We start from the raw sequence: 24,885 nt of genomic DNA, 5'->3' as shown, positions 1-24,885 counted from the left end.
ATCGCTGGATCCCGGCTCTCTCATGAGAAGCTGGCGATCAGAAGCTGGCGGTGGAGTTCAGGATTTTGTGGCCACGGAGGAGTACCGAACACGCCCTAGGTCTCTAATATTTGCTCCTTTTCCAGCCCAGAATTCCAGCTGCCGGCATTCTCCCTCCTTATGTAAACCTTGTAAAATAAGAGAGAATAGCCATAAGTATTGTGACATAAAGTGAAATAACATCCCATAATGCGATAAATATCGATATAAAAGCATGATGCAAAATGGACGTATCAACCGACAGGCCGAGCACGCCGCTCCGCACCACAGCTCCGGGGCCGCCTCCCCGGCATCCATGCCAGCTCGAGCCCGCACCGTCCCGCCAGGCACCTCCCCCGCCCGATCCAGATCGAAGACGAGGTGAGCCGCCCCCACGGCCAAGCTCCCACCACCGCGCCGCCCGGCACACGGCCCACGATCTGTCACCGCGCGAGACTGCGCCAGAGAGCTGCCGTGCCGCTGCGCCAACCGCCAGCATTGCATCCCGCCGAGGCCGCCCCATCCCGCATCGGGGCCACCGCGCGAGGCGACGAGAACGCCCCGCCGGCGCCGGCGTCGGCCAGGCTTTGCCTGGCCGCACCCTGTGGCGGCGGCGAGGGAGGAGGAGCGGGGTGGAGGAGGCCTCTGGCGGCGGCGACTTGGTCGCCCTCCCCGTCGCACGCGGGGCGATGCGGGAGGGATTGTTGTGGGTACTGAACCCAGAAAGAAAAGGTTGTATTTTATATTTGGGTTTAAAAAATCTCTACTCCTAAAGAAGAAGTTGATAGGCCGCGGGTTTTTTTCGCCTCATCTTCCACCACCGTAGATGCACATCTACCTGTGGATATGGCTCCTCTTCATGGCGAGCGACCGCGGGGGCGACAAGTGCCTGATCTACGACAACAGAGAGGAACAGGCAGCAGTGATGGCCGGCCCATGCTCGTCACGCTCCACAAAGAGAGCCTGCCCGCGGAGGTGGTCACCCAGATGGGCCTGTAGTGAGGTGAGCGGGCTGTGTTCAGGAGCAGCCTCGGCATGCTGCCGTCGGAGAAGTTCAGGAGGGGCCACATGCTGCTGGGCGACACTGACGGGAACACCTCCACGGACTCCGACATGGACAGAGTCCTTCGACGCCGAGAAGGTCGAGGTGTACAGCGGCTGCATGTGCTTTGTCGACTCCTCGCCCCGCCACCATGACAACGCCCCTACTGCACGATCGTCCTCCTGTCCTCGGGCAGCAGAACTACTACTCGAGCGCTGGCTACTCGGATTTGAGCACGTCGAGGGACACGAAACCGCCGTGGATGCCGCAACAGGCGTCGTGGCCACAAGCGCACGCTGCTGTGTACGTTGAGGACGTGGAGCACTCGGACTCCGGCGGCCTGGCATCACCAACCTGCAGCACTCCACCGTCGTAGCAACTCCGGTGGCTTGGTAGCACCGGCTCGCGGAACGACGGAGCTGTCGCAGCATCGCCGGAGCAACCCGAGGCACCGTCACAGTATCCTCGTCGCAACATTGCCGGAGTAGCCCGAGCCGCCGTCGCAGCATCGTCGAAGCAGCCTCAAGCCACCGTCACAGCATGACAGCACCATCGTAGCACCACTTGCTGTGAGTATTGTCGGCCGGCGCCACTCACAGTAGCGGCTTTGCAACTGCGATGCCATCACCACAGCATGGCTGGAGCAGCCGGACCACCGTCGCAACAGGTCTTAGCAGCATGGCCAAAGCAACTGGACCACCGTCGCAGCGGGTCGCCGCAGCATGGCTGTAGCAGCCAAACCACTGTCAAAGCATGCTGCATAACACCTCTCCGACGAGATCTTGCTGGATAGAAGAGAAGAGAGATAGAAGAAAAGAAGGAGGATGAAGCAATAACATGCTGATTTGTGGGGAAAACGTGTGGTTGGAGAGAACTAGCGAAGGGATAAGGGGAGAGGAAGAAGCGGTGGGTGGGGCCTTTGGGACGTATGTCAAGCTGGGGACACGGTTGACGCGAGGATGTCTACAGCTGGATGAATATAAGCAATTCCCTAACTATTTTCACATCTAAATGTGAAAGAGCAAACCCGTATTTATATAAGGACTGTGATATTTGACACATGTGTGCCATATGAGCAAAACTGCCAGACCTCTACTTCTTTCACTTTAAAATACCACACGATCCCCCTTCCTTCGACCCCACCTTCTCCCGAACGACCTTGCAGGCTCGCCCGAGAAACCTGCTTCTCCCGCACATCTCGCGCGCCCACCCCTGAGAAAACTGTCACTTCTTCATGTCTACCACATGATAAAAAAATATTGCGCATGTGGGATTCAAACCCACACCTCCTTGGCACCAAAGCGCGCCACCACAACAACCTCACCCTTAGGTATTTGTTGCTCAAACTAAAGAAACTAATCGTTTTGATCCTTTATTTCTTCAATCGTGTTACTACAAAAAAGTACAGAAAATTACCACAATTTTCCCTCAGGACAAAGTTACCATGGTATTCGCATGCAAGTTAGCAGGCCTGTGTGGCGTAAGTTACCATGCTATTTACATAGAACTTACCAGGTACTATGTTTCAACAACTACACCCCTTTCAAAGTTACCACTGTGTTATAAGGTCTTCGATGTGTAAAATATCGTGGTACTTACACATAAGTTATCAGGGTATGTGTACATCAACCTCGTCCTTGGATAAAGTTACCATGGAGGATTGTACATGAGTTACCGGGACTACAGTTCGTATATTATCATGTTACTTACACCTAAAAACCTGAGTTTGTTTCGATAACTTTTTCCATAGGTCAAAAATTACCACGATGTTTTTGCGTAACTTATCACGCCTATAGCGGGTCAAAGTGGGCCGTTTTTCTGGGCCAACCCACGAGCACATGTGCCTCCTCATGACACTAAACATTATGTAGCTTTTCTGTGGCACATCATGTGTTGTGTTCATCTAAGAGGCCTCACGAGGCGAGTGTATGTTTTAAACAACTTGTTTTCCTTTGGTAAAAAGTTACCATCATGTTTATATTGGAAGTTATCGGTTATGCGGTGCTTATATTATCATGTTATTCACACAAAAATTATCGGGGATGTTTTGAACAACTTTTCCCCAGGACAAAAGGTTATCATGGTGATTCTAGGTAACCTATCAAGTCCGCAGTGCTTAAAATATCATGCTATTTACACAAATTTATCAGGGATATGTTTCAGCAAAATTTCCCTCCACGGGTCAAAAACTTATCATGGTGTTTAGTTATCGTGGTGCGTATGTTTTCATGCTATTTACACATAAAAATACCAGGGGAGGGAGGTATAGTACCGTGCTATTTACACAGAAGATACCGGAGTATCTTTTCAAAAAAAACTTCCATATGGTCAAAGTTACCATGGTGTTTCTACCTCAGTTATCAGATGTGCGCTACGTATATTACCATCTATTTACACATAAATTATCTGGTATCTTTTCACATTTTTCTTCCCCAGTGGTTAAAGTTACCACGATGTTTGTATCTAAATTATCGGGTCTATGGCGTGAATGTTATCGTGCTATTTACAGAAATTACCCGGGGCCGGGGTTCAACAAATTTCTTCCCAATGATCAAAGTTACCATGATGCTTTCACCAAAGTTATCACGCCTTCAATGCTTATGACCATGCTACTTACACATAATGTACCGCGTGGTATACAGAAGTTATCATGTTGGTAGTGCGTCATTTATCGTGGTGGTGATGGAGAATTTACCACGGGAAAAGCTTATGTGCCAGGTTTGATAGGTGAAACAAAAGTTTTTCAGTGCTAAAATATTAAAGGCAAAACATGTCAAAAACAGTATTTTCCTTAGCTTGTTCAACAATGAGTGTCATAGATGAGATGGTTGGCTCCCTTCGTTGATTACATGCAGACCAGAGATCAAATCCCAATTCAAGCATCAGGAGGGCGGGAAAGGAAGGAGATCAAGAGGAAAGGAAGGAGATCGGGAGGACGTGCGCGGGAAAGGAAGGGGATCGCGAGGAAAGGAAAGAGATCGCGAAGAGGTGCGGGAAAGGAAGGAGATCGGGAGGGTGATGCGTGTGGCAGTTTTGCAATCTGCCACACGGTACATATTTCATTTATATAAATATTAGATCTTAATTAGGTTAATATGTGATTAGGCTAATACATGATTAGGCTAATATGCAAATAAGCTAATACGCGATTAGGTTAATATTCTATTCACTATAATATTTAATTCTTCGTTACTCTTTGCACAATATGCTTTATTAAAACTGGTTATTCTTTTACGAAGTGGTGTGATATCCTACTCGGTACTTACCATATTTTTCATTATTTTGTATGAGATGTAGCTAGGTTCATTCATTTGACGTTTTTAAATACAAACTCCAGTTATAAGCATATTGTGCAAAGTGGGGTAAATTTTTATCGTCTTGACCCTGGCAAGATCCATTCACTCCAGTTATGATCCCCCAACACCCTGACTCCGATCGGCTTCATTGGTGTTTGATTTGTGTATATCTATCTAGTCCTAAACCCTAAACCCTAAACCCTAAAGCATGATCAACACATACTAACATTGCTCCGGAGATGACAAGGGGAAGGGCGTGAAGCATTGATGTTTGATTTGCATATATCCATCTAGTCCTCGATCGTACTTGTATGAACTGGTTAGCAAGTCCTAGTGTTACGTATGAACTTGTTATGTGATTATAACTTACTATGTCAGGTTGTGTGAAATGAACTGATATGCATTTATCGATGTTGTGTTGATTTACTTAGAGCATTTCTAGTAGTACCCTAAATCCTAAACCCTCAAAAATAACCGCTTTTTTACGGGTTGAGACGAAAAATTCCCAAAGAATAGAACCCCTTAAACCTTAAATCCTCAAAAAAAATTCGAGGCTCAACCCCTATTCTCCTTCTTAGCCTGTAGAAACAGGGGTTGGCCAGCCCAACCCCTCCCCGACCCGATTCCCTCAGCAACGACGCGCAAGAGGGAGTTTTCAGCTCCCCCTCCCCAGATCCGGCCGCCGCCGGCCTCCGGCCGCTCTGCCCGGCCGCCCTCCCGCCGCGCCGCGCCCCGACGCTCCATCCCCGTCGTCCCCTCCGCCTCCCCGCCCCGTCGCGCACCGCCCCGCCGCCTCCCCGCCCCGGCCGCACGTCCTCCTCCCCTCCCTGGCCACGCGTCCTCCTCCCCGCCCCGGCCGCGCCTCCTCCTCCCGCCCCGGCGTCCCCTCCCACCTCCCCTGCGCCCGCCCTCCCGCCTCCCCTCCCGCCCTGACCGGCCGCCGCCGCCCTGCCCTCCCGCCGACCGCCCCTCCCGCCCTGCCCCGGCCGCCCTCCCGCCGGCCGCCGACGCCGCCTCCTCCGAGGTGAGGTATGTGCTTTTTTCATTTTCTTTATTGTTTAATTTTTAGCACTAATTAGTGACTGTCCTTTGCAGATGGAGATGAACAATGAGGAGATTGTCATGGACTCGATGTCCGATTCATCGGATTGGTCGACATCCGACGATTCCGACATTGATGAGTTGTTGCAAGACGACGACGTCGAGATGATGAGCCTCCTCATCGACGTGCAATCATTTGAAAACCGCGTGAAGCTAATGGATCAGAGGAGAGGGTCGAAGATGGGGCGAGTCACCCTCTACCGGAACCGCGCTCTCGGACACGAGCATTTGATGGAAGACTACTTCACGGAGGTACCTACATACCCTCCTCGTCTCTTCCACAGAAGGTATCGAATGCAGCGTAGTTTTTTTGTGAAGATTGTCACCGATTGTGAGGCCGCATCCTATTACTTTAAACATCGTAGATCCGCCGCCGGTATCATGGGGTTTAGTGCATATCAAAAGATATCGGCGACAATGCGGGTACTCGCTTATGGCATACCCGCGGATTATACCGACGAGTATCTTCGCATTGGGCAAGATACAACCACGGAGTCAGCTTCGGGCACCAAACGAGGAAGATACAAAGAGATTAATGGAAATGAATGAAAAAAGGGGATGGCCGGGGATGCTAGGTAGTCTTGATTGCATGCATTGGAGGTGGAAAAATTGCCCAAAGGCATGTCACGGAATGTATTGCGGTAAAAGCCGTGATGCTACCATTGTGCTTGAGGCCGTAGCATCTCAGGACACATGGATTTGGCATGCATTCTTTGGGTTGCCGGGAACACTCAATGATATCAATATCCTCAATAGATCTTCTTTGTTCAAAAGATTAATTTCTAAGGATACTCCAGCTTGCAACTACAAAATCATGGACAATGAGTACTCAATGGGATACTATCTCACCGATGGCATCTATCCCGAATGGGCAACTCTTGTGAAGTCCATCAAGGAGAAAAATGGGGTGCCCTTAACAAGAAAAGAGGCTCATTTCACCAAGGCACAAGAGGCAGCCCGCAAGGATATTGAGAGAGCTTTCGGTGTTTTGCAAGCAAGGTTTGCCATAGTTCGTGGTCCATCTCGGTTTTGGGACAAAAAAACCTTGGTGAACATCATGAAATGTTGTGTGATTCTACACAACATGATCCTAGAGGATGAGAGAGGGTTAAACCTCCTTTGTTTCTATGATAATGTTGGTACCCGTGTGCAACCGGAAAGAACCCCTTCTCGCATACACGCTTTTCTTCAAGCACATCGTGAGATTGAGGATGCAACCACTCATGGTTGGCTCCGGGATGATCTAGTAGAGCACCACTGGCAGTTGGATGGGCGGCGCATTGGCCCATGATGTATCTTTGTTTTACTTTTCTATGTTCTATTTGATTCGAACAATTAGTGTAATTTGCTCAAACATTGTTGTAATAATTTGAATGATTATTGTTTTATTCGGTGTTGTAATAATAACTAGAATGATTATTGTTTATGTCAAATGTGATGAAATTTGTGATATGTCATATGATGAAATGTGTGATATATGAAATGACAGTTTTAAAGGTTGGGGTTGAGGCAAAGACTAAACCCTCAAATCCAACCCTTAAAGCAGTTTAAGAGTTGGATTTGAGGGTTCTAGTCTTTGCCCCTGTTTTTCAACCATTAAAAGTGTTAAAAACTGGCACTTCTCAACTCTTAAAACTGCTATAAGGGTTTGAGGGTTTTAGGGTTCTACTAGTAATGCTCTTACATGGTTGTATGAATTTGGGGATTTGGGTATGAGGGATGCGGTTAAAGGGTCAAATTAGGCCTCACCCAGACTTCCCAATTTCACGGAAATTTTGCCAGTTTTTACCCCTTAATACGTCCCATACCAGTGTTTCCTCCTAGTTTTTTTTTGGATCGCACAAACGTGTGCTTAATGGTCGAGACCACGAGTCACTCTCGAAAATTTAAATGTGGTAAATCTAGTAAAACTTTCGCTAAATGGGATAAAAACCTGCAATACATTCAAAAACTGAAATTTCTTCTTAATAAAACAAAGACACGACGAGCTGGAGATTACATTACATGACAAGGCGTCTAAAACTAACATCAATATACGGAGTATATGTATTGGACTACAGATAAATAGGAGCCGGAGGAGGAGCAGCGGCAGTATCAGGGTGGAAGACGCGGAAGGAGCAGGCGAGGTCACCGGCGACCGTCATGACGGCGCCGTCGTTGCCACACTTGCCGCAGTAGTTGGGTGCGGAGAACACGGTGACAAGCTTCCCGCCGGCGAAGTCTTGGTTGTACCCGCCGTCCTTCATCTCGTGCGCCCTGCATACCATGGCCAGCCCGTGCCTCTCGCAGAACTCCTCCACCACGTCGGCGCCGAAGGTGAAGGATGTGCACCTGCGCGGGTCCCCCCACCCCCAGTCGTCGCCGTCCGCGGCGGGGTCCGACCACAGCAGGTCGCACACGAGCCCGTGCTCGGGGACGTCCGCCAGCGGGCGCTTGATCCCGCGGATCTGGTCCGGGCTCTCCAGCTCCGGCGAGAGCCCGCCGTGCACGCACAGGATCTTCTTCTTGTCCTTGCCACCCCTGCCGCCCTCGCGGCCGACGAGCGCCGCCAGCGGGAGGCAGGCGAAGACGGCGTTGAGCTCCTCCCAGAGCCTCTCCGGGTACCTGAGCTTGTATGCTCGGGACGTGCCCTCGGCGTGGCTCACGCGCGGGCCGCGGGACGCGCACTCGGAGTAGAAGCCGTACTGCTTGTTGAGGGCGGCGCACTCGTGGTTGCCGCGGAGGAGGAAGAAGGCGTCCGGGTACTTGAGCTTGTAGGCGAGGAGGAGGCAGATGGTCTCGAGGCTCTGCGTGCCCCGGTCGACGTAGTCGCCGAGGAAGAGGTAGCGGTTGGCGGCGGAGGGCGCCCCGGTCTCCCGGAAGAGGCGGAGGAGGTCGGCGTACTGGCCGTGGATGTCGCCGCAGATGTTGATGGGGGCGGAGAGCTCGAGCAGCGTCGGCTGCTTGAGGAGCAGCTCCTTGGCGGCCGCGCAGAGGTGCCGGATCTCCTCGGCTTTCAGCGGCGGGGCGGCGGACGGCGAGCTCAGGGGCGCCTCCGCGTCCAGGAGGCGCTGGATCACGTCGTCCAGGTCCAAGTCGGCCGCCATCGATCGCGTTCTAGTTTGACTCTGCACTTTTGCTTGATTGATTTGCTGGGCAGGATCGATCGATCGCCAGAGTATTTGTAGGTAGAATATAGGATGGACGGGCCGATCGTAGTTGGGATCGGAACCGGACTCGATCGACCGGGATTATTATCTCTTCTCTTTCTTTTTGTAAGGATTATTTTTATCGGTTTTTTTCTTGAAAACCGCCTCAACTATCTCACCTTTAATTTTTCGAGAAAGCTATTCTCCTGCCGACTGGCAGTTAGCGACAGATACGTACGATCGCACCCGCCAATTTTTTTTACTTCGATCTTTCTTTACGATCGCTTTTTTTCCCTTCGATCTTTCTTTCTGATCCTGTCGCTCCTGCCCGCCTTTTTTTCCTTCAGCGTTAAAAAAAATATAAGTGCTACGTGTAGGACTCAAACCTAGCACCTGTTGTGTTTATACACATCATCCTTACCAATACAACAACTAGTACTGGTTGTTCTCTATCAAAAGATAACGAGGTATTTGTACCTTTTTTTACTACTATATGAGAAAAGAAATGGAAAAAAATTCTTGTTCTTTTTCTTTGGATTTCTTCGATAACTCACATACAATCATCATGATATCTAGTTTCATGAGTCTCAAGTTGATAACACCCTATTAATTTTCATGCGGGGGTGGGGGTGAGGGGGGAGTTGATAAAACATCCACTTGGTAACTTTTTGTGTGAACAGCATGGTAACTCACACATCATAGACCTGATAACTCGCATATCACAGATCTGATAACTTATATAACTTAGTCCTGATAACTTTTGGCGTAGGGGTGGGTGTTGATGAAACATCCCCCGGAAACTTTTGGTGTGAATAGCATGATAACTCATACATCGAAGACCTGATAACTTATGCAACCCGGTCTTGATAACTTTTGGCCAATAGAGGTGATGAAATATACTCCGATAACTTTTATGTGAATATATGTATGTCATTTACAGCCCCGGCGTATTGAGGCCGCTTGAAGGCCCCGCTCACCCGAAGTGATTTATAAAAAATCTTCTTTCTATCACGGTAACTCACACATCGCTGACCTGATAACTTATGTGCATAGGTCTTGGTAAATTTGGCGACCGGGTGGAGGAAGGCACGTTGATGAAATACCCCTTGGTTATTTTTTGTGCGAATAGCTTGATAACTCACACATCGCAGGCCTGATAATTTTGAGAGAAAAAGATGTTGGAAACAAATCTTGATGCTAGTAGTTTCCATATTGTAGTTTCGACCTTGTAGTTTTATAGCCTAAAAAATTATGATAAAGCTGATAATTGAACTCAAGACTTTAATATTGAGATCTTAACACAGTAGCCAACTCACCCACTACTTGGCTCCTGACAAGTTCAAATAAAATACCACTTTTTTACCATCTAAGGTGAACACATTGTTAAAATATACCCCCGATAGCTTTCTGTGTAAATAAGATGATAACTTACGTACAATTAACCTGATAACTTACATGTAAACGCATTGATAACTTTTCACCTTGGGCGAAAAGTTCAAGAAATATGCTCTGATAACCTAGTGCAAATAGCATGGTAATTTACGCACCAGACAACCGGTAACATACATACAACACATCTGATAACTCTTTACCCATGTGAAAAACGTTACTGAAACATGTCCCGGTAACTTTTTGTTGTCAAAACATACCCCAGTGTGAAGTTACCACTACCCCATGGTAAAGTTATCGTGCTTCTCATTGTATAGTCATTAACCTTCTCATATTATAGTTATCAGGCTTATCATAGTTAGTTATCATGTTGCTCAAGTCATAGTTATCACGCTGGTCATGCCCAAAGTTACCAAGCAAAAACAATTATTATCGCCGATATGGCAGAAAAAAGAAAGGTTAAAATAACCTTGTTTAGGAATATTATAGGAATAGGAAGATTATAGAAAGTGAGATGATATGTATCTCAATTCCTATAGAGAAAAAGATGTCATTTGATACATAGGATAGGAATTTTTTCATTGAGTCTTAGCTAATGTTTTTTTTCCTCCAAAATGTGAAGGATTGATTCCTATCCTACATATGAATAGGAATCCATTCCTACAAACCAAAAGGCTTCAAAGGAAAATTTCCTATGCAAATCCTATCCTATAGAAATCCTATGAGATTTTTACAGACCAAAAAACCAGAGGCTTAAGAGTGGCTTAGTTGGTTATTGGGCTCAAACTCTAATGAATAGACCTAGGTTCAAGTTTGGCACAGTCCTTGATTTTTTTACGGTTTTCCATAAATAAAATTATGTTGTTTAGTTGTAAAAACCATTTATTTCTTTGATTTAAGTTCATTGATGAAACAGAGGGATTATAAGAACTGAAGACGAACAAACTACTAATCCGACGACGAATTGATCACTGCATTTCGTTTATGTGCAATACAGTACACACAGCGTACCAGCATGTTTTGCTTATTATTCACATGATGTACATCGATCGACCCCTGCTAAGAAGAAGCGCAACTTGATGGATGCACTGCTGCTGGTAGGTAGCTACTTGGTGGTTTGGTAGGGCGCCTCGCAGAACTCGCCGCCAAGATCGTCGCACGCCTCGTCCGGGAACACCCTGCATCCATCCATCCATACACAAATTCCATTTATACTGACAGCCTGACAGGTGAAGTGCTACAGCTAATATGATCGTGAAGGCAGGGTTACGTTTTTGGCTCGTCGTAGGCTAGGTACTCCCTCTCCACCTCCGGCGCCCTCGCCGCGGCCGCCGGGCCGCCCGCGCCGGCGCCGAGCTTCGTCTCCGGGTACATCTGCGCGTCGCACGCCTCGCCGCCGACCAGGTCGCAGGCCTCCATGGGGAACACCCTGCGCCCGGCATTGGCCACACGATATGGCAACCACCAGATGGCAGATGATGATCGGTTCGGCTCAGGCTCAATCAGTGACTGACCAAGGAGGGGTGAGAGAGAACGTACGAGACGCTGGAGCTGTAGTCCGCCTCCGGCGCCGCCGCCGCCGATGCCCGGACGCCGGCACCCACAGTCCTTCTGCCGCCGCCGGCAACGGTGGCGCTGCTCCTCCTCGCCGCCGACCTGCCCCTTACGGCGACAGGCAGCACGGCCGACAAAGCAACGGCGGCCTGCATCATCTCCTGGTTAATCTGATCCTGTCTATCTAGAAATCTGAATACGAGGTTGTGGTGCTTTGTTGTAGTTAGCTCTGACGATCAGGCTAAGCACTGCCTGCTTATATACTGCCATGGATGTGTGAGTGTGTCCTGTTTGGATAACAGTGGGGCCATGTGCTCTCCTCCCATTGGCTGTCCACCTCAATGAGTGAGTCCTCCCACGGGACCAAATTTTGTACCACTCCAAAGATATTTCTGCCACCCCAGGCTTCATACTTATCTTGCCCCCATTATTTGTTACAAATGGGCAAAATGTGCACAGGATAAGTAAAAGAGATGTCTCCTTCTGACCCCTGTTCCTATCTCCAGTTTTTGTTTGAGAAATCTACCATTGTTTTTTAGCAATTTATCTTCTCTTTATTGCAACCAATAAGAAACCTACTGGTGAATGATGATATGCACTGGCAACTAACTATGATGAGAGTACATGGCTGCCCCGAACAGGAACTGCCACCAGAAAATAATGAACGATATGCACGGAGATTCAGTTCGTCGCAAATTCGGAATCCCCATACAGCCAGGATAGAGCAAAGCAGAGCCGGAAACTAGCTACATTGCACAGCTTAACCATAACAGGCAGTACCATCAAGAAATAGCTTACAAGGATTGTTTTAAGTGCAAACACAAAGACTTCTCTCGCATCATTGACAATGAGGTAGTAACACTTGGAACAAGGTCGGGAAATACTTCCAGGTTCTAACTACGGAGCGACGCTCGAGGTACCGGTGGCAGTCCAAGCTCGTCCTCCTGCACCACATAACGAAATAAACGACCCATTATTCAATAATGGCTCGGGGTTGCTTAGTCATCGGTCAACTGTAGCAAATCATGCAGCATCATCCTACCAGGTATCAAATAACAAGGGGTTGTGATTTGCAGGCAGATTTTTGGAGGCCGAGCTCCAGTGAGCTCGGTATTTTCAAAAAATCAAAAAGCGTATTTAAAAGTTTCAAAAAATTCTGAAAAAAATTCCATGGAAACATATATGTATTCTGCAAGAACGTGTTAAATTTCGTCGAAAAATGTTGTGATTTGTAGGCTGTACAAAAATAACAAAATTCCGGCCCAATAACAAAAATAAAAGGCCCATTTAAAAATGTGTATTTGTCTTTTTTCTGTACGCTACATGTAAACGTATAATGCCGTGAAATTTTGCATATACGTAGTATACATGTGCATGTGTGTTCGCAAAATAAATTTGGAATTTTTTGCGCTCTGAAAAAATAAAATTTGAAAACGAGCTCACTGGAGCTCGGCCTTCGTTGGCATTTTCCCGGGGCAAACCAACTATACCAAATCATCCAACTTTTTCCTAGCATGTTAACTTAGTGTGTTCATGTGTGGAGGTTGATTGGTAAATTTATGCCTTTTGTCCAAAAATAACAGAAAGCATATGCGAGAAACTCAGGCATAAAGTGATAACAGATACTGAACAGTGTTCGGGTTTCAGAACCCATGCACTATTTTTATCATGTTAATTCACCCCCCAAGGAAAGAAACACCAGAAAGGATAATACTGTGCCAAGTTAAATATGCTGTGTGAATTGCATTCTGTTCTGCAATGTAAATGCACATGGAGTCCACTTACCTGGTGCCTGCTTACGGGAACTGCCGCAGGATAAGTCGGTGCAGCGGGCAAGTTAAGATCAGATTCCTCATCTGGCTGAAGGTACGATGGGACTGCAGCTGACTCAAACTCCATATCAGCTTCCAGAGCATCCAGCTCTGCAATGTTCAATACAAAAACAAATGAGGACAAGAAATAGAGGACATCTAGACTATTTACGACTATGTAATTCCCCCCAAAAGAGTACATGCCTGGGACTAACATGGCAAAGAAAGAAATCTAGAATATTTATGACATCGGGATATATTCTCCAACTGAAAATATTAACTATGCATATTCTAAAATTTTTACAGTTCACGATAAGAGCAGTAAAGCCAGATCAACTTGCAGTCTTCTCCAGCTGAAAATACAGCCTCCGTACCTCCCATTAGATCTTCCTCGTCAACATCATCGGGGATGTTGTAGCTTCTACCAAGAGATTCTTGTATCTCGTTGCTCACGTCCATCAGATCCGTCATTTCATCTTGCATATTCTACAAATGACAGTTCACAAAGGAACATGTGTTACCAACAAATGGGAGAGTAATGAACAAACACTGAAAGAGAAACATTTAAGGTGGCTCATCAAGTCATTAAGTTGTACATCCCACTGTGGAATAATTTTGTTAGGCCCTTACCAACTATGCCCTTTTAAGGTGGCCAAGTGCAAGAAGCACGACGAAGCACTTACCTTGATCCGGGATGTTTAGTCTGTCTGTCTGTCTGTCTGTCTGTGAAGTTTATTATATTATGACTATCTGCTTAAGACTCTGGCATTATTATGACTATGGTTGTCAATGTAGTACCTAATGTAGTGTGAATGGTTGTTCAACTTGCTCTGTTCTGCCTATGAGTGTGTGTGTCACCACTGGAACAAAAGGTTCCACACCGCATGTCTTGCACGTAACCAAACAGCAGCACCTTGCATCTGGGAACCACATGCCTGCAACCAAATGGCGTGCTAGTTGTTCGCCTATAATACAGGCTGGGGTTTTGCGGGCAACCAAACTAGGTTCAGAACATGGTTTTTCGGCCTGCATTAGCTCAGCCAGGCTCTACTCAGCCACTGATGCAAGGAGGCCAAAAATGATGCAGGTAACCAAAGAGGCACTTATTTGTACATCCCACTGTAGATACCACATTAATATTGTTTAGGCCCTAACCAAATATGTCAGTGTAAGCTAGCACTAGTAGGAGGTTGGTCCTTATTCGGATGGTTGCCAAAATGACCATGGCTCTTCAATCACATCATATGCAATCTTTGTTATGAAAAGAAATTGATAGTTGCAGAATGTAGGATAAGTAAGGCTGATTGCCGGTCCAATAATTTCTGGTCTGGCCAGATGTTGCACAAGAACAGAAGATGTAAAAAGAAGGATAAGGTTTTTTTTTGTGTGTGTAATTTTCTTCATGAAAACCCATGGATACTGCTGGGAAATGCGATCCCAGATTAGCCAATCGCAAGGACGGACTCTAAAGTTAGTATGATGCTAAGCTTCCGATACACCATATTTGACAGTATGAGTGGAGTATGCCCTTTCTGCTTAAAGTGTTCATTGCGCACTACATATGTTATTGGGCTATGTCTTGGAAATTTGCAGGTGAATGGTTACTGATATATGCATCCTCTCTAATTTAGTTACTGCTATTTGAAACTAAATTAGAGGGCATCACCCGCGACACTGAAATACTCAAATTGTAGCAAAACAAAACCTGACAGACCATACATGGTAATACGAATTCGGCAGCAGCGACAGATGAACTAAGAATGGGCAGGAGCAAAACGTACATCGATGTCCTCGATCTTGACAGTCTTCATCATCCCCTTGAGCTCCTTGTTGGCGGCCTTCATCGCGCCCATCTGGACAGACAGAAAATCAAGAAAATTCAGCAACCGGACAGATGAACTGGACTGAACTGCTACAGCAGCACACACGGGGAGATGAAGGGCGGGTGCGTACGGTCTGCTGCGCGTCCTTGAGGCCGTCGGCGGCGAAGCCGACCTGGTCGAGGTTGTAGGTCTGGTTGTAGAGCATGTTGCGCTGCTCCTCGTACATGCGCTTGTGCTTGAGGAGCCTGATGGCGCGGGCCTTGATGGCCTCCTGCGAGGGGCCGGGGCGGGCCTTGCGGATCTGCTCCTTGTACCGCGCCAGCTCCTCGTCCAGCTTCTTGATCTTCTCGTCCACGCTCTCGCCCCGCTTGTTTATCTGTGCCACCGGCCAAATCGGAGCGGCATTGGATTGGATTTCGGGCGTGGGAAGGGGAAACGAATCGGGGGAGAAGGGAGGGGGAGGCTGACTTGGTTGGTGGCGTCCTGGATGGTGGGCGGCGGGTCCCTGCTCTTCTTGGCGCCGAAGATCTTCTTCATCTCCGGCTCCGGTGGGCGGCGGCGGCGGCGGCGGCGGCGGCAGTTTCTCGGCTCGAGTGGAGGGACCTGGGGAGCAGAGTGAGTGCGTCTCTCTTTGTGTGTTTCGAAATTCAGATGAACCTTTTTCTGAGACTGATATGGAGATGTAAATGGGCTTCGGTTTATGGAAGATTGTGAGTAATGGGCCTACAAGTTAAAAAAGTTGGCAACTCACGGGCCTGCCAGCCTAAAACGAATGGTGAAATTAATAACATCTTTTTTTATATATTTTTCGAGAAAACAATTAGAGGTTAATTATGGTGAGAAATTGTGACTTCTTTCGTCATCCATCTATTCTTTTATGATGTTCTGGATCGATTTCATCAAGTCTATTTGTTATAATAGTATGGAAAATTTGGTTATTCTCTCTTAGATTTCAATATTAGAAATCATTTATCTTATGGAAAAAGGTTTGTGTTGGACCACGGACTATAATGTGTTTCGTCCAAGATTTTTTTCTTAAAACCTCTTAAATTTAATCCATGTCTGGTTTTGGATTGGGTTTTGAACTTTACGATTTTCAAACAGTATGCGAAAAAAAATCTTATATGTAGATAGTGCTATTAGATTATGACTCACAAAATTTCATAAAGAGTTATGGTGAGAAATAAATATATTATTTCAGTCCCTTCCAAAAAATTGTTAGTTTCTCCTTTTTTTGCGAAAGACAAATTGTTGTACTTTTATTTAATAAATATTTCTGAACCTTTGAAGGCTTTAAATTACTCTAAATGTAAAAAAACCAGGTGGTTTTTTATGAAACAAATCACCAATAAGCATCAACTAATATGATCATTTGTGATCATCATCAACATAAAAAGCCAGGGTAGGTAAATGAATTTTTGTAGTGGTTATTGCCAATGTTCAAGAAATCGTTAACTGATAGCTGCTCGGTCAGTTTAGGAGTAGCGATTAATTGGTAAATCGGCATATTAACTGGATTAATCGGTCGACCATTAATCGGTAGATTGAATAGGAACTTGCCAATATATATCTAGACTTTTTATTGTTTATACCATACTCTCATTCTCCCAGCTATGTAGAATACCAAAACATATGCTTCCATACACATAAGAAGAGCATATAGAGGAGGTAACATTATTAATACTAGCTATTAAGGAGTGGGATGGGGCTTGAAGGGGTTACGAGCCAAAAATTGGGGCTTTGTTTGCCCACCCATTAATGCAACGAGAGGGATTAATCAGCATAACAACTGATTAATCGGTCTAACTGGCCAATTAATCGGCCTGACAAGTTAACGCGACGAATAGGTGTTACTCGATTCGGCCATGCTAGCGATTAACTGGCCCGTTAACTGATTAATCGGGTGAATTCTTGAACAGTGGTTATTGCAAAAGACACGCATGGTCTTAATGTTTTGATATTTTTTTTACGGTTATTGTTTTCTAGTATTTCTTACATATACATGATTTTTTTGACATCTTTTCAAAATCTAAAATTATGAAAGAAATTCAAAATCAACCTAGGATTCATTTTATAGTTCAATTTTTAGTATCAACACTTTCAGAACAAAAAAACATTCATAGTTTAAAGTTCTACTATCAACCCATCCGCAAAAAAGCGAATTGAGCCTAGCTCATATGGTAAGGTTTTTGTGGTGGAACCAGCACTCTAGGGTTGAGTCCTAGTCTTGGCACTTGTGTTCGCATTTTGCTAAATTTATTTCAGTCTGTCCAATGATGTACGTTCATTGGGAAGAGACATTCCCATCGACTACGGAGGCGCGTTTGGTGACTTCGCCAATCTCAAGATGATGTACCGGCTTAGTCTTTCGGAGGTGATCATAGGGGTAGGGTGTACATGCTTGCATTCATAGGAGTGAGTGTATGAACGTGCATCCGTAGCGTGTAAAGAAAAACATTTGCAAAAAAAATCTAGTATCAAAACCAAGCAAAATGCGTTGGGGTTCCAAAATTTATGACATCATTCCATTTTTTTGACAGGGATATTATTCTAAAAATAGTGTAGTACTGCTAGTAAAAACTGGATTCGTTGCCTATTAGACGAGTACTTAGTTTCTGCGCCCAATTAAGGCCTTGCAAGGCTGCACATAATCGACGTGGAAATAATACTAGTAAGTTAGTTTTTTTTTTTGAATGCCAGTAGTAAGTTACTAGTTTGATCCGGGAATATGCGTGCGGGAGGCAGAGCGCGCTGTCAATGGAACTAATTAGCGATGGAGAGCAACGTGAGCGCCAAGCTGGATCAACGAGAAGATAACATTCACGAAAGCTTGTCTACCGACAGTAATTAATTAGTTTCCAAATGGAATGTGGATATGGAACACAAGGCGATCACGCGTTAAGCACATTCCATGCTGATTCCGATACGATGCTTCCAGGAAGCTTCATGCATGCATCACTCTTTCCATCTCTTCCCTTTATATCGTTGCACCGACTGCTTGAGGCAAGGCACGTAGCTAGGTTTCATACATATATACCACCTTCGTCAAGCCCATTGGTAGCACTCTAGCGGCTACCCAAGGAGCAATGGCGGCGGCGGCGCCGGCGCCGGTCGTTCTGGAGATGGACGTGCACTGCCGCCAGTGCGCCAAGAAGATCCGCAAGTCCATCAGGGACATGTTCGGTACGTACGTTCGCATGCATGTGCCATGCAAATGAACCATCCATCGATCGATCTGACATGCATGTATGGATGCAGGCGTGGACAGGGTTTCCGCGTCGCACCAGACGGGGATGGTGGTGGTGCACGGCGGCGACGTGGACGCCACGATGCTGCGGTGGCTCCTGCGCAGCGCGCCATGGGGAGGCCCGTCACCGTCCTCAGCGACGGCGGCCGGGAGTCGACGCTGCACTACGAGGGGATCAGGCACATGGCGCCCACGCACTACGCGCCGCATCCGCCGCCCTACGCCTGGGACCGCTCCCCCTACGCCGCCGGCTCCTCCGCGGCCTACCACCACCCGAACCCGTACCAGCACCGGCCCACGCCGCCGCCGCCGCACCCGTATGGTTCTACGCAAGGCGTCTTCGACGGCAGCATTCCCGGCAATTCCTGCTCCATCATGTGATCAGCTGCCCTAAATAAGTTTATCTCATTAGGAAATTACGATCAGTAGCTAGGTAGTATTATGTTGTTAGATCGAGTAAGGAGTACGGTACGCTAGTCATCTTTTTTGCATGCACTACGTATGTACGTACGCACTAGCATGCAGTAGTTTGCAGTGCTGTACTAGCTGCTGCTATGTATCGTGGCATTGAGTCTGTGCGTGCACGGTTTACTTTCACTGCCCTGCAGGGACCAGCTATATATATATATATATTTGAGTTTGCATAATTCCTCTCGCGATCGATGGCTAATTTTATCAAATTATAAGTTTTTGATTAATTTGCTGTGAATGTCATTGTGCCATGCATATGCACCTGAGACTAGCGACACTCTATTTTTGACGAGTCCATTTTATTTTTTGCATATTAATAAGATGCATAGTTGAGGAATATGTATGCATGTGTTTCTGGAAAATTTATTTCGAACAATCACGGGGGATTCCACCTGAATGCATGAGTCAGAGTTCAACTATGTACTCCCTCCGTTCCAAATTACTCGTCACAGAAATGGATGTATCTAAAACTAAAATACATCTTGATACATCCATACCCGCGACAAGTAATTTAGAATGGAGGGAGTAACAAAGATCAACAGAACGTTGATAAACACATATCACTTCATTTCACACAGCCGGACATAGTAAGTTATAATTAAGGGTATGGCTAGAGGCAAGTTGACTGGAATTTGTTTTTGGGTCAGTTGAATTTGCCAGGATCAGTACAAAGCGTTAGATAAAAAACGAATGGTCCTGATTATGTCTTCAACCTCCAACCATTTTCTTCCTTCCAGAAAAATAGATCCCACGCCTGTGTTCTTTTTCCTCCCGCTGCCACCACCGGTCGGGGCGCGTGCTGCCGCCCCCGCAGCCGGCGTCGCTACCGCGCCAGCCTCGCCTCCCCTCAACCTCTCTCCACCGCCGTGCTGCCGTCGCCCCCGGCCATCCCTCTGAACCGGCGAACCTGCACTAACCACCATCCCTAAGATAGACAAGGGGAAGCTGCTACCCCCTGCACCCTAAGAGCATCTCCAGCCGCGTCCCCAACAGCCCCCTAGGCCTTTTTTTTGCGACGGTGCTGAAAAAACGGCCCAGTCGTGCCCCCAGAAGCCCAATTTTCGTCGGTTAGGGCCGAAACTGACGTTGGCGGACCCAGGCCGAACCCGGCGCGCTGGGGGCGCCGGGAGAATCATTTTTGGCGCGAAAGAACAACGGGCCCGCGGAGTCAGCGACCCCCGCGTATCGTCGTCCTCATCGCATCGGTTTTCGTTTTTGGCGCCAAGGCTGCTGCCGGTCAACCTTCCATTGATTCCTACGGGCGGCGCCGTGCGGCGACACACCCTCTCTCGCCACGCGTACACACGTTGGCCGCCCCGGCCACTATAAAAGCCGCCCCCTCCCTCGCTGGTGGATGCACTCGCCCCGCAGCGCCTCTCTCTCGCCGCTGACGATCTCTTCCCCTCTCTCCCCCTTTAGCCACCGCGCGCAAGCCCCGCCGATGGGAGCAGTTCCCCGGCGATGGAGCGGCGGCCAACGGCTTCGGCTGCCGCCACCTACACGAGTGGGAAGCTAACCTCCTCCACGAGGCGAACTACCCGGCGCCGCCCGACATGCGCGTGCCGGGGCGGTGGAGGCTCAGCGCCGGGGGCGTCCTAGTCCCCCCGCAGCCCGACGTCAACTACCCCGGCTACTTCCACACCGATATCGACCGGGTTCGGGCCTCGCTGACGGAGGAGGAGCGGGACCTCCCGGAGTACGCCACCGACGACCACGCGCATTGGGTGGCGTACTTCCAGCGCCGGCAGGAGGAGCGGCTCACCTCCACCAACAACGCGCCGGTGGTAAGGGGATGCAACAACAGCGACAGCCGCTGCCTGTGGTGGGGCACCCCCGGCCGCACGATCCACGCCGTCCTCGAGTACCTTGAGGGCAGCAACGATTCGCCGCTCCAGTACCCGGCGGCCCCGGCCCCGCCCCCCGCTGGAGCGGCGGCCCGTGGCTGCCGAGGCGCATGTTGGGCGCCTCCTCCTCCTCCTCCCACTCCTCCGGGTCATCGGCGCTCGTCAGCGTCAAGGCAGAGCCCGTGGAAATGCCACTCGGCCGGCGCACCCGCGGCGTTGCCCTCGTCATCAATGAGGGCGGCCGTGCCTCCTCCTCGGCTCCTACCCGCCTCGTCAAGCCGAACACGGAGCCGGGGCTCGCCGCCGTGAAGAGCGAGCACGATGACGAGCTCGGCGAAGAGGCCACCATGAAGTGGGCGCGGGAGGATTGGGCCCGGCTGGAGATGGAGCGTCAGCGCCGCGCCCTAGAGGAGATCGCCGCTCGCCGTCGTGGCCGCGACGAGGGAGGCGCCATCGTCCTCGAGGATAGCAATGACGACGCGCCACCGTTGGCCAAACCAGTCCGCCAGGGCGACCCCGGGCAGGGGTCTAGCAGGGATGGCCACGGAGTGAAGAAGGAGAAGAAGGAAGACGATGACGGCGACTACAACGCCTTCAGCAAGCTCTTCGGCCTGTAGGCGCGACAACAACTGTTTTTTTCTTCCTTTAGTAGATTATGTTTTCAATATGCAAAAAAACTGTGAAACGCCTAAATATCGCTGAATCTATGTGGTGTTTGCCAAATTTTGGCCGATTCTGTTTTCAAAAATATTTTAAAAAGGGCGTCTGGGGGCGATCTGGAGCCGGCGGCTGGGAACTCGATCATCCCTCACGCCGAAAATATCGCCGGCACGCCCCCAAGCCGCGCTTTTTTCTAGCCCCGGGCGAAAGGCTGGAGATGCTCTAAGACAAGGTGGCTCCTTGCCCCTAGACGAGATCAAACTTTCCTTGATGCAATGTCGTTGTTGCTTTCTTCTCCACAAAATCGGCTGACCCAATTAGGTTTTCAGGCGACTGTCATGTAGCTAAACTGAAGTTATAATCACACAACAAGTTCATACGTAACACTAGGGTACGCTAACAAGTTCATATGAGTACGATCTAGGACTAGATAGATATACGCAAGTCAGACATCAACCCTTCCCCTTGTCATCTCCGGAGCGACGGTAGTATGTGCTGAAATATGCGCAGTCACCGGCGTCCGAGGGGGGAGGGGGTCAGAGTTGTTGGAGGAGCTGTGGGACGGAGGGTTTTGCCTGCAACGACCTCTTGCTCAACTGCAACTGCTCCAACGCCTTGAGGCCTAGCCGCGAGGACTTAGCATTCTTGCGACAGTGGGTGTCCGTCTTTGTCGTGGCCAGGACCGGCGCATGACACTGTGGTGACGCCGATCGGAATCAGAGGGTTGAGGGACCGGCCCGGTTTGGCAAAATCATGACCAGAGCGGCTGGATAATGCCAGGGTCACCTGTTTTGCGCTACGAGCTTCCCACGCCCCGACTCGTGGAGCCACAGTAGGCTTGGAGGTGCCAGGGCAGCACCCAATGCTTATGTTTCATTCTATGGTGTTGCTTATGTTTCAATCTTATATCAGGAGTGCAAGATTGTTTTCAGTTTTTAGATATATTGTCGTCAATTTTGGATGCTTGCATTTCCAACCCAAAGATAGCATCTTGTTTACATCATGTTTAGAAGGATGCTTGCATTTCCAACCTCAAGATAGCTAATATCCTACGTTGCACCGATACGGCGATACGAGTAGGCGATACGGGATACGGCAATTTCTAAAACAACAATATGCGGTACATCGAGTATATATAAATAATTAATAAAAGAAAAGAAAATATACACACGAATCTCAACATAAGATCAATGACATAGGACTTATATGTGCAATACTTAGATGTGCTTTAGCAAAACTGTAATAAAAACCAACATAACAAGATGTCCCCGACTCCATTAGTTGCCTGATTGCCTCCAAGCCTCTTTTCTTTTGTCTTGAATGATCCAGGCCCTCAACTCCTCATGGTATACACAAAATAGAAAATACATCAACAAGCAGCAACATCAGCAAGTAATTTTATCAAACAAACATCAACAAGCAGCAATAGATAGAAGTGATAGCCTCCTTTGTGCAGCTATTTCTCTCGGTGTACTAGTAGTACGGACGCCAGCAAGCGCAGCCAAGCAAGAATCCAGCAAGCAGGCAAGCATACATCAAGCACACAACAAGCACACATCATACATCACTCGGTGCTCGGGGAAATTGCCTTGCGACGGCGGCGCAGAAGACTCGAGGAGGAGAGGCGATTCCGGGCGGTGGGCACGGCGGCGTCACCATATAGTCCATCCCTTCTCCTCTACTGCATGGTTTGAAGGACTCCATATTTCCCTCAAGCTAGCTAACTTTCACTTCTGAACTTTGTAGCCACTAACATGGGATATGTGCGATCTTACTGAGAACACTCCTGTCCTCTCCAAGCTCCAAGACCAAAAGTTCTGAAGCCATGTACATAACGGAGTTATCAGAATGGCATCCCCGTCCATGGGCAAGGAAGTATCATGGATTAGTCCCTCTCTCCATTGAGCTGAAGTTTCATCTATCAGATCGTCAACTAGTTGAGGAGCTGAATTGGTGAGGCATACAAGTGGTCTCATGAATTCGTCACGGGGTAACCAATTTTGGCACCATATCTTTATTGTCGATGTGTGAACCTAATATGTTGAGATCTAAGGCTGCTCGTAGTGAGAGTATCATATAGTAGTATCATGTATATGATACTATTTTCATAGTGCATAGTATCTGAAGTTGGTATTATAGACAACCCCATTTATATTTATGCATGACACAGAGTAGCACAACATTCAATACGACACGGTATCATATCATGATAACCACCCCTCTTGCTTTCTCCATTTAATTGTATGTCACTTCATCTAAATTGCTTAATTGGTAGACATGATAATTCATGTGGTACACTTGTAGGAGGTCTAAGAGCGTGCGTATCGTTGGATAAAGTTCACAAATCCAAAACCGCTGCAGTGTAGGCCTCACACGTCAGAACCCACATCGGCTTTTCCAACTGTGAGATTCTCATCTTGAGCTGCTTCTAAGCTATCGGGGGCGATTGGCGCATCTATGCAGGCAGGGGCGGATCTACACCACAGGCCCCCAGGGCCCAGGCCCGGGGCGTTTTTTTTATATAGCTATTACCATGCTATGTTTTTCATATGGGCCTGGGGCCTAGCCCCGACATAGCAAAGGCCCAGACGCCCAGCTTCCTCAGCCACGACCTAGGCACCGCAGCTCGCACGCACGCACGCGAGTCAGGAGCGGAGCGACCGCGACAGCCGCCTCCCCTCATGTGCGCCGCGCCGCCGGCGACTTCTGCCACGTCCCTTCCAGTCCCAGGGTCCGCCTCGCTCCTTGCCGCTCTTCTCCGCGACCTCGCCTGGGGCCGTTGCTCTTCCTCAATCCCCTGCTCGTCTGCTCCCCGCTGCTCACGACTGTGGACTGCCAGTCTGCCGCTGCAGCTCTAGCCCGGTGGCGCCGCCGGTCTACTCCGGCCACTGCTTGAATCCGGACTGCCCATCTCCGCGCCGCCGCTCTACTCACTGCCCGACTCCGGACTACGATTTAATTGATGTATAGCCCCTGTCTATTTATGATATGAAGAATGTTTAACTGAACCTTAAACCAACTATTCAGTCATCGTTCCTACCTAATTCTATATGTATTATCGATTTGAAACTGAAGCATTTTTATGTCAATTCATTTCATATCACAGAAATAGAAGATGAAGAGATATTTTTCATCGTTGTCGGCAAGTATTCTTGATGATGATATTTTATATCGTTTTCAAGCCTATAAGGATCGCAGAGGGCTTTTACCTCCTCGTAGAGGTAACTTTTTAGAATTTAATTAGTCATTATTATTTCACTATATTTATGCCTTTTCTTATGAGATTACACATTTGATGTCTTGAAGGTGTTGCTTCTTCTTCTGCCTTTGATCATGTTATGGGAGGCACAAATGAATAAACAACTGATTAGGTACTCTTTTATATCCCTGTATTATTTCTAGTTTTATCATATTTTGCCTCTTCTGTTGGATTGTTAAGCACTAAGATTAAATTCTAGATTTATTGAACAATTGAGATTTATTTTGTTTGTTATTGCATAT

General features: G+C 48.0%; 3 protein-coding genes across 3 annotated transcripts; all 3 read right to left on the bottom strand.

Annotated features, from left to right (window-relative positions):
- Positions 1-7,383: 7,383 nt before the first annotated feature.
- LOC125542704 (serine/threonine-protein phosphatase alpha-3 isoform-like) lies at positions 7,384-10,677 on the bottom strand. The gene has a single exon (XM_048705866.1). The coding sequence runs from the start codon at positions 8,541-8,543 to the stop codon at positions 7,512-7,514; it is 1,032 nt and encodes a 343-aa protein (XP_048561823.1). The 5' UTR covers positions 8,544-10,677; the 3' UTR covers positions 7,384-7,511.
- Positions 10,678-10,923: 246 nt separating this feature from the next.
- LOC125542707 (light-regulated protein, chloroplastic) lies at positions 10,924-11,792 on the bottom strand. The gene is made up of 3 exons (XM_048705868.1): positions 11,514-11,792; positions 11,245-11,403; positions 10,924-11,152 (listed from the first exon to the last, which is right to left on the bottom strand). Exons 1-3 carry the CDS (start codon positions 11,684-11,686, stop codon positions 11,080-11,082), a joined length of 405 nt encoding a protein of 134 aa, XP_048561825.1. The 5' UTR covers positions 11,687-11,792; the 3' UTR covers positions 10,924-11,079.
- Positions 11,793-12,248: 456 nt separating this feature from the next.
- Positions 12,249-15,814, bottom strand: LOC125542706 (vacuolar protein sorting-associated protein 60.1-like). The gene is made up of 6 exons (XM_048705867.1): positions 15,631-15,814; positions 15,293-15,538; positions 15,121-15,192; positions 13,714-13,825; positions 13,314-13,450; positions 12,249-12,472 (listed from the first exon to the last, which is right to left on the bottom strand). The coding sequence occupies exons 1-6, from the start codon at positions 15,697-15,699 to the stop codon at positions 12,422-12,424; spliced, it is 687 nt and encodes a 228-aa protein (XP_048561824.1). The 5' UTR covers positions 15,700-15,814; the 3' UTR covers positions 12,249-12,421.
- Positions 15,815-24,885: the final 9,071 nt, after the last annotated feature.

Source organism: Triticum urartu, chromosome 3, assembly GCF_003073215.2.
Source record: "Triticum urartu cultivar G1812 chromosome 3, Tu2.1, whole genome shotgun sequence".
NCBI classification, from domain to species: domain Eukaryota; kingdom Viridiplantae; phylum Streptophyta; class Magnoliopsida; order Poales; family Poaceae; genus Triticum; species Triticum urartu.
Note: the sequence above shows the minus strand (reverse complement) of the source record. Positions and strands in the feature narration are given on the sequence as shown.